Below are 15894 nucleotides of genomic sequence, written 5' to 3' on the forward strand. Positions count from 1 at the left end.
GGATTGTGTCTTAAGCCAATCTGTTTTAAGATATAAAAGACAGAAGCAAACAGAGAGACATGGGGACCTCAAACAAGCAAGAAAGCAGCACCGGGAAAAGAGTGTGTCCTTTGGATCCGGGGTCCCTGCACGGAGAAGCTCCTAGTCCAGAGGAATATTGATGGCAAAGACCTTCCTGCAGAGCCGACAGAGAGAGAAAGGTTTCCGCTGGAGCTGATGCCCTGAATTTGGACTTCTAGCCTACTAGACTGTGAGAGAATAAACTTCTGTTCTTGGGAGCCACCCACTTGTGGCATTTCTGTTATAGCAGCCCTAGGTAACTAAGATACCAACCCACAGAACAAGAGAGCTAAGTGCCTTCTGGCCCAAGTTTACAGGCACAGAGGGGTGCCTCCAGGCATTTACTGGTGGAGCTAAAGAGTTTTGGAACACTTGCCCCAACAGGGCAGACATGGGCAGTGAGGCCTGAGGGGCGGAGAGGCCAAGGAACCATGAAGCAGAAGCTGAAGATACAAAGAGCTTCCTTCACAGCCGACAGAGAGAGAGACTTCCTGTGGAGCTGGTGCCCAGAATTTGGACTTCTAGCCTACTAGACTGTGAGAGAATAACGTTCTGCTTGTTAAAGCCATCTACCTGTGGTATTTCTGTTACAGTAGCACTAGAGGACTAAGACACCAATATTGCCCAAATTGTATACCATGGAACCCTCAACTAAGCAAGAGGTGCTTTCATTGAAAAGGTTCTTAAGGTTACTATTACAAAAAACTCACGAAAAGATTTACACACAGAAAGAAACAATCTTTGATGGTTAAGGGAGAAGGGAGAGGTGAGGAGGGAAAAACACTAACTAAATAATAGATAAGTGGTAACTTTGGTGAAGGGTAAAACAGCACATAATAGTGGGGAAGTCAGCACAACTTGACCAAGGCAAGGTCATAAAAGCTTCATAGACACATCCAAACTCCCTGAGGGACTGAGTTACTGGGCTGAGGAGTGGGGACCATGGTCTCGAGAAACATCTAGGTCAATTGGCATAACATAGTTTATAAAGAAAATGTTCTATATCCAACCGTGGTGAGTAGCATCTGGGGTCTTAAAAGCTTGTAAATGACCATCTAAGATACACCTACTGGTCCCATCCTGTCTTAATCATCTAGTGCTGCCATAACAGAAATACCACAAGTGGATGGTTTTAACAAAGAGAAATTTATTTTCTCACAGTCTAGTATGTTACAAGTCCAAATTCAGGGTGTTGACTCCAGGGGAAGGCTTTCTCTGTCAGCTCTGGAGGAAGGTCCTTGTCCTCAATCTTCCTGGTCGAGGAGCTTCTCAGGCACAGGAACACCATGTCCAAAGGATGTGCTCTGCTCCTGATGCTGCTTTCTTGGTGGTATGAGGTCCCCAACTCTCTGCTTGCTTGCTTCCCTTTCCTTTTATCTCTTGAGAGATAAAAGGTGGTGGAGGCCACACCCCAGGGAAACTCCCTTTACCTTGGATCAGGGAGGTGACCTGAGTAAGGGTGATGCTACAATCCCACCCTAATCCTCTCAACATAAAATTACAATCACAAAATGGAGGGCAACCACAGAATACTGGGAATCATGGCCTAACCAAGTTGATATACACATTTTTGGGGGAGATATAATTCAATCCATGACACACCCCATCTGAAGCCAAAGAGAATGAAGAAAACCAAAGACACAAGGGAAAGTTTAGTCCAAAGGACAAATAGACCACAACTACCATAGCCTCCATCAGACTGAGTCCAGCACAACTACATGGTGCCTGGCTACCACCACTGACTGCTCTGACAGGGATCACGATAGAGGATCCTGGACTGAGCTGGAACAAAATGTAGAACAAAATTCTAATTCACAAAAAAAGACCAGAAGTCTGACAGAGGCTGGAGAAACTCCAAGAGTATGGCCTCCAGACACCCTTTTAGCTCAGTAATGAAGTCACTCCTGAAGTTCAACCTCCAGCCAAAGATTAGAGAGGCCTATAAAACAACACATGTAGTTCAACTATGCATCTAAAATTAATGGGCACACCAGCCCAAAAGCAAAGACCAGAAGGCAGGAAGGGACAGGAAAATTGGACGAATGAAAATAAGGAACTTGAGGTCAAGAAGAGGAGAGTGTTGACGTATTGCAGGTTTGGCAACCAATGGCACAATACAATTTGTGTATTTATTGTTTAATGAGAAACTAATTTACTCTGTAAATTTCACCTAAAGCACGCACACAAAAAAGGTTCTTAAGGTCAAATAAATTTGGCAAATGTCTCATATCGTATTCACGTCAGTTGCTGACAAGTCCACAGTAAAGCAACCTGTCTAGCTTTATTTAGCCCAGTGCTTTCCAAACCTATTTGATTGTGGAATCCTCTGAATCTGGCGGAAGTGTTCCACAGGACACCAGTTTGGGAAGGGCTATGGGGGAAGGCAGTGGGGGAGTCCCTGCAAGTACAGGGAGGATTCTCCAGAAGAAATTGTCTGTTGGGGTAAACCACAGAGAGATCCTAGAGTCCAGGAGGGGGAGGCCAGAGGCTGAGAGGGAGGAGGCTGAAAGGTCAGTGATAAGGGGAGGAGGGGTTTGGGTGAGGGTCCCACACAGAAGGAAAAGTTGCATGTGAGAGACCCCAGAGGGGAAGGGAGAATGGAGAAGACCAGGGCACTATTCAGATATGGAGATGAGAGAGGAGGCAGCAGAGGTGACCGTGAGAATTCACATTTTGAGAGGTAGAAAATGGGACAGCAGAGGGGTGCAGGAGTGGGAGAGTTCCTTCATTTACTGACTCTCTGCCCGCTCTGTCCACGTCTTCTTCCTGATTGTGTCTGAGTTGGGTCTGAGGCCCTCACAGCTTCCAGAAGGAGAAGCCTGGACAGGGGAAGGTGGGGGCAGCTGCTTCCAGGAGGCACAAAGATACTCTGTTCTTCTATGCACAGGTCGTGTGGTTGTAAAATCGACAGCAGTTACCCAAGGCCTCTGCGCTGAAGTTGGGGCTGGTGCTGAAAAAAAAGCAAAGGCTGCAATCTGAGTGCCAGGCCTGGCCCTGCTGACCGACAACAAGCTGAGTAACCCTGGGAAGGTTGCTCCTTGTCTCTGGTTCACTCCCTCCTCTCCAAGTTTGGTCCATGAGCCCCCACTTCCTCCTCCTCTGGCCATAGTCATGACGTTTCTACCCTCACCAAAGCCATCCCCTTGGCACATGGGTCTTCTGCACCCTGACTCACTGGGTGTCCTCCACTTCCCCCACAGCCCAAGCTCTCACCTCTGGAAGGCCTCACGGCAGCACTGGTACACCTCAAAGCTACTGCTGCTGAGGGTCGTGTTCAGGAGGGACACACAGTCAACCTCAGCTTCCCTGGGCACATAGAGAATCCCTATGGAGAGAAAGCAGCAGGCGGGCAGGGCCTATCCTCCCAGCCCCCCACCCCCAGGGCCCTGGGACCAGGCCCACACTTACCTGCCACACAGGCGTTCACCAGGGACACACAGGCCCCAGTGAAAAGCGCCCGGAGCACTATCTGGGAGAAGTCACTCTTCCGTTGAGGGACCAATGAAGCTGCGAGCAATGGGAGTGCTCAGAGCCAAGGACACCACATGCCTCTCTGCCCACTCTCTGGGACTCTGGCTGCATCCACTGACCCCCTTTCTGTTCTGGGTGTTTAGGGGAACAGCCCTCGTTGGTCTGGCTCAGGCCCCTAGATAGCACATGCTCAATACACTACTGGTGGCAGATATAGGGGAAACAACAGGAATTAGGAGTCAGGCAGACCTGGGATTAAATACAGGTTCAGCTGCTTAGTAGTTGAGTGACTTGGACTATCGCTTCACCTCTGCAAGACTCAGTTGCCTTCTCTGTAAAATGGGATGATTATATAACCAGGCAGTGTGATGACAAGGAGTGGAAATGTTATTTGTGAAGAACTGAGGCTCTGGGCAGAGCCCCCTTCCCAAGGCCCTGCCAGGCCTGCCTGCCTGTCCCTTGTGGATGTGGGAGTTGGCAGACCAAAGCCTCAGGGGGACAAGACAGCGCCACACCTTCTACCCCTCCCCAGGCCCCTGAGCCAGGCTCGGCCTGAAAGGCCAAGATGCTAACATCTTGGGCTGCTCTCAGCAGCAGAGAATTCATGGAATTCTAGAATGGGAGGAGCCTCCAGGGCCATATTGCTTAGCCTCTTCCTTAGGCATATGGGATAACTGAGGCCTACAAGTCCCCAGCAAGTTCTTTTAGAGCCAGGACTGAAGTCCAGGCTCCTGACTCTCCAGGAGGCTAGGGAGACCCCCAAAAGACTCACTCAGGCCTCCCAACATGATCCCAATGGAGCTGAAGTTGGCAAATCCACAGAGGGCGAACGTCGTGAGGATTTCTGCTCTGATCTAAAAATACAGATGAGTGAGGAGTAGCTAGCCTTAGACGGCACGGGAGTATCCCCACACCACCCAGGTCCCCTAGCCTCGATTTTATTCCTTCCTATGTATCTTGGGCCTTTGAAACCCTCTGTGTGACCCCTCCCAGGCCTTGCATACCAAAAAAAAACTAAACCCATTGCCATCGAGTCAATTCCAACTCATAACAACCCTATAGGACAGAGTAGAACTGCCCCATAGGGTTTCCAAGGAGCAGTTGGTGGATTCGAAATGCTGATCTTTTGGTTAGCAGTGGAGCTCTTAACCACAGTGCCACCAGGGCTCTAGGCCTTGCATATTCACCTCAAAATCAGTTCAAGCTGCGTCACCTCAAAAACTCAGCCACCACCCTATCTGTCCTTTAACCACTTATCTTAATTACAGCCTTCTGAGTATGATTCAGGCATGCCCTGTCCTCACTTTGGTCCAACCAAGCTTCAAGCTCAGGGGGGGCTTGTGAATGGCCCATTCCCCCTGCCAACTCTCCGGAGTCTCCAGCTTCTGTCTACTGTGAACGCTCTCCTGCTGAGATCTCTCGGAGGTACTGCCCTGCCAGGGTGGAGGGTGTGTGAAAGAACAGCTGCAAATATTAAGAGCCAAAATGGAACAATTTTGGGGGAAAATTTGCTTAGACTCACACCTTACACCCTATGTAAAATTAATTTGAGATTATTGAAACAGGTAAATATTAATATCATAAACATCAATTAATAGAAAATACAGGATAGTAATAATAATTGTTATCATTTTGGAGAGGTGCAAACAGGCTCAGAGAGGTTTAGTAACTGAGAAAGTTTACACAGCAATAAGGTGACTGTGTCAGAAATCAAACTCAGTTCTGTCTGGCTTCAAAACTCATGTTCTTAACTACTTCACCAAATTGGGGAATTTAACACAAGATCTAGACTGGAATAACTTTCTAAGCTTAGAAATAATAGAAAAAAAAAAGGAAAAGATTTGGCATCAAATCTGTCTCAAAAAATAAATGACTGTACACAAAATGAAAATTAAAAAAAACACTGGGAAAAGTATACGTAGGAAACATAACAGAAGGGGGTTAATGTCTTTATAATATAAAAGTTTATACAAATTGATGGGAAAATATTAAGGCCTGCATCTCCATTTCTTTCCCTATAACCATGCGCCATCCAGCAGCCTGAGTGATCTTCTTAAAACATAAAATGTCAGATCTTCAATAACTTCCTAGTGTTCCTTGCCCTGTACCATTCTTCCTCATGATTACCACTTACTCTAGCCGCACTTACCTCTTCTCTCAGTTCTCTGTATATACCAAGCTCTTTCCCACCTCAGGGCCTTTGCACATACTGCTTCCTCTGCCCTGACTATTCCTTCCCAGACTTTTCTGACTGGCTCCTTCTCTTTGCTCCAATATGGCCTAAATGCTGCACCTCAGGGAGGACTTTTCTGACCAGCCCAGCCAAGGAAGGCCCCGCACTGTTCTCCCTTGTTTATTTCTTTCTAGAACTTACTACAATTTCTGGCTATTTTATTTATTTTCTTGCAGTCTTTTGTTTTGCCTGTGTCTCTCACTAGATATAAGTTCCATGAGGCCAGGTGACATCTGTCTAATTTTCCTTCCTAACCCAAGTGGTGCAGTGGTTAAAAACCCATGGCTGCTAACCAAAAGGTCGGTTCAAATCTACCAGCCGGTCCTTGGAAACCCTATGGGAAAGTTCTACTCTATCCTGTAGGGTCGCTGTGAGTCGGAATTGACTAGTTGGCAATGGGTTTTAATCCTAGGGTACCTGGTACCTAAAATGTCTCGACAAACACTTGAAGGAATGAAATTCATTGAAAGAGGTCCTAAGGGAGAAGGAGGTGTACCCTCAGCCTCATCTGAGGAGGGGGTGAAACGAGAGAGGAAAATAAGGAGTGAGGGGAAACTTGTGATTTTTACTTCATATGAACATTAAAAAAACAAAACTAAAGAATACATTCCTTTGTGATTTGAAAACATAATGCAAAAGAGAAGAAAAAAGATTTAGTGTTAAAAGTCCCTAGTAACCACTCTTATTCAACATTGTGCTGGAGGTCTTAGCCAGAGCAATTAGGCTAGATAAAGAAATAAAGTGCATCCAGATTGGCAAGGAAGAAGTAAAAGTATCTCTATTTGCAGATGACATGATCTTATACACAGAAAACCCTAAGGAATCCTCCAGAAAACTACTGAAACTAATAGACGAGTTCAGCAGAGTATCGGGATATAAGATAAACATACAAAAATCAGTTGGATTCCTCTACACCAACAAAAAGAACATTGAAAAGGAAATCACCAAATCAATACTATTTATAGTAGCCCCCAGGATAATAAAATACTTAGGAATAAATCTTATCAGAGATGTAAAAGACCTATACAAGGAAAACTACAAGATACTACTGCAAGAAACCAAAAGAGACCTACGTAAGTGGAAAAACATACCTTGCTCATGGATAGGAAGACTTCACATTGTAAAAATGTCTATTCTACCAAAAGCAATCTATAGGTACAATGCAATTCCAATCCAAATTCCAATGACATTTTTTAATGAGATGGAGAAACAAATCACCAACTTCATATGGAAGGGAAAGAGGCCCCGGATAAGTAAAGCATTCCTGAAAAAGAAGAACAAAGTGGGAGGCCTCACTCTACCTGATTTTAGAAACTATTATACCCCCACAGTAGTCAAAACAGCCTGGTACTGCTACGACAACAGATACATAGACCAATGGAAGAGAATTGAGAATCCAGACATAAATCCATCCACATATGAACAGCAGATATTTGACAAAGGCCCAAAGTCAGTTAAATGGGGAAAAGACAGTCTCTTTAACAAATGGTGCTGGCATAACTGGATATCCATCTGCAAAAAAATGAAACAAGACCCATACCTCACACCATGCACAAAAACAAAGTCAAAATGGATCAAAGATCTAAATATAAAATCTAAAATGATAAAGACCATGGAATAAAAAATAGGAACAATGCTAGGAGCCCTAATACATGGCATAAACAGTATGTAAAACATTATCAACAATACAGAAGAGAAACTAGATAACTGGGAGCTCCTAAAAATCAAACACCTATGCTCATCCAAAGACTTCACCAAAAGAGTAAAAAGATGACCTAGAGACTGGGAAAAAATTTTTATCGATGACATTTCCAATCAGCACCTGATCTCTAAAATCTACACAATATTGCAAAAACTCAACTACAAAAAGACGAACAACCCCATTAAAAAATGGGCAAAAGATATGAACAGGCAATTCACTAAAGAAGACATTCAGGTAGCTAACAGATACATGAGGAAATGCTCATGATCATTAGCCATTAGAGAAATGCAAATCAAAACTACAATGAGATTCTATATCACTCCAACAAGGCTGGCATTAATCCAAAAAACACATAATAATATATGTTGGAGAGGCTGTGGAGAGACTGGAACACTTATACACTGCTGGTGGGAATGTAAAATGGTACAACCACTTGGGAAATCGATTTGGCACTTCCTTAGAAAACTAGAAATAGAAGTCCCATACAACCCAGCAATCCCACTCCTTGGAATATATCCTAGGGAAATGAGAGCCTTTACATGAACAGATATATGCACACCCATGTTCATTGCAGCACTGTTTACAATAGCAAAAAGACAGAAGCAACCAAGATGCCCATCAACAGATGAATGGATAAATTATAGTATATTCACACAATGGAATACTACCCATTGATAAAGAACAATGATGAATCCATTAATCATTTCATAGCATGGAGGAATCTGGAAGGCATTATGCTGAACGAAATTAGTCAGTTGCTAAAGGACAAATATTGTTTAAGACCACTGTTATAAGAACTCAAGAAACAGTTTAAACAGAAGAAAATATTCTTTGATGCTTACGAAAGGGGGGGGAGGGAGGGAACGAGGGAGGGAGAGGAGTTTTCACTAATTAGATAGTAGATAAGAACTATTTTAGGTGAAGGGAAAGACAACACACAATACAGGAGAGGTCAGCACAACTGGACTAAACCAAAAGCAAAGAAGTTTCCTGAATAAACTGAATGGTTCGAAGGCCAGTGTACCAGGGGCAGGGGTTTGGGGACCATGGTTTCAGGGGACGTCTAAGTTAATTGGCATAATAAAATCTATTAAGAAAACATTCTGCATCCCACTTTAGAGAGTGGCATCTGGGGTCTGAAATGCTAGCAAGCGGCCATCTAAGGTGCATCAATTCATCTCAGCCCACCTGGACCAAAGGAGAATGAAGAACACCAAAGACACAAGGTAATTATGAGCCCAAGAGACAGAAGGGGCCACATAAACCAGAGACTACATCAGCCTGAGACCAGAAGAACTAGATGGTGCCTGGCTATAACCGATGACTGCTCTGACAGAGAAAACAACAGAGAATCCCAGAGGGAGCAGAAGAGCAGTGGGATGCAGACCTCACATTCTCGTAAAAAGACCAGACTTAATGGTCTGACTGAGACTAGAAGGACCCCGGGGGTCATGGTACCCGGATCTTCTGTTAGTCCAAGACAGGAACCATTCCCAAACCCAACTCTTCAGACAGGGATTGGACTGGACAATGGGATAGAAAATGATACTGGTGAAGAATGAGCTTTTCAGATCAAGTAGACACATGAGACTATGTTGGCATCTTCTGTCTGGAGGGAAGATGAGAGGGCAGAGGGGGTTGGAAGCTGGCCGGATGGACATGAAAAGAGAGAGTGGAGGGAAGGAGTGTGCTGTCTCTTTAGGCGGAGAGCAATTGGGAGTATATAGCAAGGTGTATATAATTTTTTGTATCAGAGACTGACTTGATTTGTAAACTTTCACTTAAAACACAATAAAAATTAAGGAAAAAGAAAGTCCCTAGTAACCCAAGAAATGGCACTTAAAACAATGAGCTTTGATTTCCCATTAAAGTGGAATACTCAGTGCTGTGTCATGTGTGGAGAAACAAAGGCTCACAGGCAGAGCGGGTGGGAATTTCAGGTGCCACAACCCTTTGGGGAAGTTCCTGGCAGCATCCACACCAGGACTCATGCCATGTGACTCAGCCACCCCATATCTGGGAAGGCTGCTATGATCCAAGAGGAGAAGAACGTTCTAGGCACAAAGATACTCATTTCTACAATGTGTGTAATTCAAAAAAATGGGGTTAACCTGATTGACTCAACAGCAAGGGATTGGTTAAATATGTTAGGCTATATATATTGAAAATGATGCTTATGGCATAATATTAAGTGGGGGTGGGGGGGAAGCTGGCTACAATACAGTGTGGATTCTATAATGACAACTATGTAAACTCTAAAAAAATGAAGAAACTGCATAAAACAAAAATAAATGAGATTACAGGTAATTTTTTCATTCTTCTCTAAATTTTCGGTCATGTTACATAGAACTGTTGTTATTTTAGAAAAGTTAATTTTGTAGAGTTTTTACAGTTTTTTAAAATAAATTTAACAGAAAGAGGAAACCCATGAACAGAATCTGTGTAATAACAGCAAACGTGGTGGTGAGGTCTCCCACTCTCTCTTTTAGCTCACTGGACACTCACATGTATTCCTTTGGGATGGATATGGCAGGAATTACATCCCTGTTTTCCAAAAGAAGAGATAAGGTGCAGTGGCTGGCCCATGGCCAACCAGTGAAAAGTGGCCCATCTAGAGCTAGATCTCAGATATGTTTTCTCCTGCACTTCAGCCGTGTAAGAGGCCTCGAGAAAGGCAGCAGCAAAGCCTGAAGCCATCTTGTCTCCAAGGGCAATGGGAAGTGTGAGGTTAAGTGTATCTCAGTGTGTCTCAGCCAGGCCCAGGGAGTTGGGGCAGCAGCTGCCAAGAGGCCTTGGGGGTGGCTGTGTTACCCCCTTACCGCAGGGAGGAGACAGGGATACTCACGGAGATCCACTGCTTCCTGTCACCAACCCACTCCTCAGCCCCTGCGAGGCGGCGCTGCTTGTACTGGGAAAGCTCCTGGTAGGCCACAAACTCATTCAGAAACAGCTTCGTCCCCAGTAGCTCTGCCACCACTGAGCAGTCCTCCCAGGCCACACCCATCATGAAGGCCACAGGCCGCAGGACATAGGAACAGATGAGCTGAGAGTGGAAGAGCAAAAGTAGCTGGGACCTAGGGCTGGGCCTGGATGCTGTGGGGGCTCTGACACTGCCCAGGTGGGGTTCTCCAGACCACAGACCATGTCCACCGCCCGACCACAGACCATGTCCACCGCCCATGCCCACCAACCAGGACCATCCTCTCCACAGGCTGAGGTGGGTCTCTGGAATCATACCTCGAAACTGAGCCCCTGGATGTCCACCATGCCCCCCAGCCAGGAGAGGGCAGCATTGATGAAGGCCAATGCTGCCAGGAAGGCAATCAGGTTAGCTGCAATGTTGGCAATGACCTTTACTGAAATGGAAGCCCCGCTGCTGGCTGCTTCTAAGACATTCTGTGCATCTCTGTTGTTGGGAACAAGAGGGATCCTTACTGGCCTATCCTCAAAAACTGCAGGGGTTCCATCCTATAGGCCTAAAAAGGAATCTTGGGAAGAGCATTTAAGAGACGAAAGGGTCCTTGTTTCCCTCTGATGCCCATAATCTGAGAAAGGAGCTGGTCCAAGTGCTAGGATTAGGCCCAGATTTCTACCACTGCTTCCCACAATACAGAAGCCATTAGCCACCTTGACTTTTGAACACTCGAGATGAGGCTGATTTGAATTGAGATGTATTGTAAGTCTAAAATACACACAAGATTTTGGAGATTTCATATGAAAAACAGAATGTAAATATCTCATTAATAATGTTTCATATGATTACAAAGGAGCCTTGGTGGTGCAAATGGCTAAACACTCAACTGCTAACCAAAAGGTTGGCAGTTGGAAACCACCGAGCACCTTCAAGAGAGAAAGGCCTGGCAATCTGCTCCCATAAAGATTACAGCCAAGAAAACCCTATGGGGGCAGTTCTACTCTGTCTCACGGGGTTATTACGAATTGGAATCAACTTGACGGCAACTAACAACAACATATTATTTTTATACGTTGAAATGATAGATTTGGATTAAAAAACTAAAAAAAAAGTTTTTTTTATACATTGGGTTAAATAAAATATACTATTAAAATTAATTTTACCTGCTTCTTTTTACTTTTTTAAAGATGGGAGCCCTAGTGGTGCAGTGGTGAAAGCTATCGACTGCTAACTGAAAGGTCGGCAGTTCAAAACCACCAGTGGCTTAGTGGGAGAAAGATGTGACAATCTGCTTCTGTACAGATTTACAGCCTCGGAAACCCTATGGGATCTCTATGAGTCAGAATCAACTCAACAGCAGTGGGTGGGTATTAGAAAATTTAAAAAATTACACACATGGCTCACCTTACATTTCTATAAGTCAGCACTGCTCTAAACATTCAGGAAGCTGTGCCTATGCATCCCCAAACACATTTTCCAAAAGTGGTGCTTTTCAACATATTTTAGGACTAAATATTATATAACGATCATTAAGACTCTGATGAAGAGATGTTAGAGGAGGCAGGCAGATGAAATCAAGGCCGGAGCTCAGTATAGGACTGACACACACTGATGGGCAGAACGCCAGGCTTGTAGAGATGCTGGCATGGAGCCTATGTGACCCTCTTCAGCACACACACCAGGCCACATTCCCAAGGACCAAGCCACGCTCCCTGCCTTGACCAGCCCGTTGTTTCCTGCTGCTGGTCAGAGACTGGAAATTAAGATGTAGGAATTGGAGTCTATGCTTTCGAAAGTGAAGACACCACCAGGGCAGTGAAAGAAGAGAGGGGGCCCTGGGCTCGGGGGGAGACAGTGATGAGCAGGGAAAGTACGGCCTACTGCTACCCGCCTCCTCTGCTCCTGCCCCCCCAGCCCTCTGCAGGCCTTCCTACCGCACTTACCCATAGGTCAATTTCACCCCTTCCTCACTCCTAAACTTGGACTCCTCCACCTCCGGGTAGACCAGCTTGGAGAGTGCCAATGCACAAGGAGCGGCCATCACAGAAGCAGCAATCAAGGAGGCGGCATCAACCTGCAAGAGTGGGGATAAGGCTTACAAGGGGTAATCCAAGGAAATGCTGGGGCCAGGGCAACAAGGGGACAGGTGTACTCTGCTCTGCTGGTATGTCATCACCATCATTACTGCTGTCATTGTTATGGATAATAATACCTCACATGTGTAAAGAGTCATAACCTCATATTTTCCCCCTCGTACTTCTGTAAGTTAGGCAGGGCAGGTATTGTTATCTCCATTTTATAGACAGGTATTGTTATCTCCATTTTATAGACAGGTAAACTGATCCAAAAGGATGAAATATGACTCACCCAAGATAAAGGAAGAGAAGGAATTAGAACCCACAGTGTCTTTGGCTCCAAGTTCAAGGCTCTTCCTTCCTTTCTAGGCTGTCTCCCTTTGAGCACTGATCCAAGGCCTGGTTTCCTGTTAGCTGAGGGGTTTCTGATGGTATCAATCAAAGCTCACAAAACCTGAGAGTTGGGATGGACCTAATTTGTGTCCCAATTCAACCTTTTACTAACGGAAGAAAGTACTCCTTCTATAGCATCCCACCTTGAGTACTTACTATGACAGGCAGCTCATCACATCCACTCCCGTGGTAGTTGTTGTTAGCTGCCGTTGGGTCAGCCACCAACTCATGGTGACTCCATACACAACGGAATGAAACGATACCTAGTCCTGCACCATTCCCATGAGTGGCACTGGATCAGACCATTATGATCCACTGAGTATTTATTGGCTGATTTTTTTGGAAGTAGATTGCCAGGCCTTTCTTCCTAGTCTGTCTTAGTCTGGAAGCTCTGCTGAAACCTCTTCTGTATCATTAGCAACATGCAAGCCTCCACTGACGGACGGGTGATGGCTACACATAAGGTACACTAGCTGGGAATTGAACCCAGGTCTCCTACATGAAAGGTGAGAATTCTACTACTGAACCACTAGTGTCTCACACTCCTGTGGTTAGGGAGATTTTTCTCAGGAAATCTGCCTCCTATAGCAGCCACCTTTGACCCTGGGCCCACCCTGTAAGACCCCTCCCCAGCAAGATGGCACAGCAGTCTCAGCCCTTGAGAGTCTTCCTTCCTGAACTTTCATGCTCACTATGCCCCTAATCCCTTGCTTCCCTGTTCTCTTCCACAGAGAAAGATGGGACACTTTTCCCCCCATGACTGTATTATTTACCAAATGGGAAAATTAGAACCAACCCTAACATCTAACAGTGGGGGAATGGCTAAGCATTGCCCTGCTGCCATTGAAAACAATGGTTACCAAGCCTTCACAATACCATGGGGGAAATGTCTACAAAATTACATATAGACCATAAACGCAACTGTGGAGGGGAAAAAAAAAAAAAACCTGTGCATAAATAAAAGACCAGAAAGAAACACACTAAAATTTAAACAAATGGGCTGTCCCTGGCTAGTGGGGCCATGGGTAATTTTCTTTTCTTTCTTGTGATGCACCGAATTACTTAATATGGCCCTTCTAGCTATAGTTTTTGTGACTCACACACAGTGATTGGGTAGGACTATGCAAATATGTTTTACAGAACCTGTGATTGTTATGTGTCAATTTGGGTGGGTCATGATTTTCAGTAGTTTGGCAGTTACATAATGAAGTAATTTGATACTAATGTAAAGATGTAGTCAGTCTCCATTTTCTGGTCTGATGTGATTGTCCTCCATTTGTGATCTGATGTAATTATCCTTCATTTTGTGATGTGTTATACCTCCATGCCTATGGCTATGGTCCCATTTGGGAGTGAGTTATCTGCTATGTTGATGAGGCAGGATTACAGTGGGGTGTATCTTTTTTTTAATTATCTTACTTTAGATGAAAGTTTAGAGAACAAACTAGCTTATTATTGAACAATTATTACATGTATTGTGTTGTGACATTGGTTACCAACCCCACATGCCAACACTCCTCATTCCTGACTTTGGGTTCCCTATTACCAGCTTTCCTGTCCCTTCCTGTCTTCTAGTCCTTGCCCCTGGGCTCATGTACCCCTTTAGTCTCGTTTTGTTTTATGGGCCTGTCTAATCTTTGGCTGAAGGGTAAACCTCGAGAATGACTTCATTACTGAGGTAAAAGTGTGTTGGGGGGCCATACTCTTGGGGTTTTTCCAGTCTCTGTCAGGCTGGTAAGTCTGGTCTTTTTTTGTGAGTTAGAATTTTGCTCTACATCTTTCTCCAGCTCTGTCCAGGACTCTCTATTGTGATCCCAGTCATAGCAGTCGGTGGTGGTAGCCAGGTACCATCTAGTTGTGCTGGACTCAGTCTGGTGGAGGCTGTATAGTCGTGGTGTATTAGTCCAGGGTGGGATGTATCTTGAGTCACCACTTTACTAGAGGGTATGACCCAAGCCACCACCCTTACCCCAGTTACCACCCTTATTCAAGTCACACCCTTGAACCGCCTCTCAAGTAAGGGGAGTTTCCTTTAGGGTATGGTCTGCATCCAACACATATGAATGTGCTGGCAAAGCTCTCTCTCTCTTGCTCTGAATCCTGCATCCAGCTTATCATCATCTGACCTTTGGTTCTTGGAACTTGAGCCAGTAGCCTATCGTCTGACCTGATTTGCTGGCTTCTGCAGCCTGGTGAGCCAGCAGCTTGTCGTCTGACCTGCTGATTTGGGTTCATCAGGCTGTGCAACCATGTGAGTTAAAGAAGCCCCCAGCCTAACACCTGACCCACAAATTTGGGACTTGTCAGCCTCCACAACCATGTGAGCCATTCCTCTGATGGTTCGTGAGTTCTGTGAGATGTTGTAGCAAATGAGGGAACCCAAAGACAGAAGGAGAGTACTGAGGGGAGGAGGAGTAGTTGATGTTAGAGATGATGGAGTAGAACAGCAGCTTGGAAAAGCTGGACATTTGGGACATCTTCAACCTCTGCCTCATAGGAACCAACTTTGTGCAAATCCTTCTAAAAGACATTATTTTTACATTTCTGCTTTTTGGTATCTTTCAAAATGTCCACAACAACATATACTGCTTTCATAAACAGAAAAGTAAAGTAGATTTTCTCCTTAAAGCCTATAATAAACCAAACTTAGTTCTTAAATTTTAAATAATAAGGGGGAAAAAAAAAAAAAGCAGAGTGAGGGAAGCTTAACCTACATATTCCAGCTAATAAAAGCAGAGGAGAAACCCGTGAAGGCACTTACTTATCATCTTGGAGAAGTGCCAGGAACTGCTGATGAGGACCAGGCCCACGAAGGCTCTAAAGCCCATGCAATACCCTTCTTTTGTTCTTCTCTTCTTTCTTAAACCCTGGATGCTGCAAATGGTTAATGGGCTTGGTTGCTAACTGAAAGGTTGGAGGTTCAAATCCATCTAGAGATGCTTCAGAAGAAAGGCCTGGAGATCTAATTCTTAAAAATCAGCCCCTGAAAACCCTGTGAAGTGTAGTTCTGTTCTGACGCATGGGGTCACCAGAAGTCAGAATTGAT

General features: G+C 44.9%; 1 protein-coding gene across 6 annotated transcripts in view; it reads right to left on the reverse strand.

Annotated features, from left to right (window-relative positions):
* Positions 1 to 15894, reverse strand: part of SLC28A1 (solute carrier family 28 member 1) — an 80015-nt gene that overhangs the window by 23553 nt on the left and 40568 nt on the right. For 4 of the 6 annotated variants that reach the window (XM_049852575.1, XM_049852576.1, XM_049852577.1 and 1 more), the window contains 7 exons: positions 12324 to 12454; positions 10704 to 10872; positions 10312 to 10509; positions 4304 to 4385; positions 3469 to 3567; positions 3274 to 3385; positions 2252 to 3010 (listed from right to left, as the gene is read on the reverse strand). In XM_049852575.1, coding sequence (XP_049708532.1) covers positions 2938 to 3010; positions 3274 to 3385; positions 3469 to 3567; positions 4304 to 4385; positions 10312 to 10509; positions 10704 to 10872; positions 12324 to 12454 — 864 coding nt within the window. In that variant the 3' untranslated portion in view covers positions 2252 to 2937. Of the gene's footprint in view, positions 1 to 2251; positions 3011 to 3273; positions 3386 to 3468; positions 3568 to 4303; positions 4386 to 10311; positions 10510 to 10703; positions 10873 to 12323; positions 12455 to 15894 lie in introns of those variants that run through there. The other 2 variants (XR_007512434.1, XR_007512435.1) reach the window with 2 other exon arrangements.

Source organism: Elephas maximus, chromosome 13, assembly GCF_024166365.1.
Source record: "Elephas maximus indicus isolate mEleMax1 chromosome 13, mEleMax1 primary haplotype, whole genome shotgun sequence".
NCBI lineage: Eukaryota > Metazoa > Chordata > Mammalia > Proboscidea > Elephantidae > Elephas > Elephas maximus.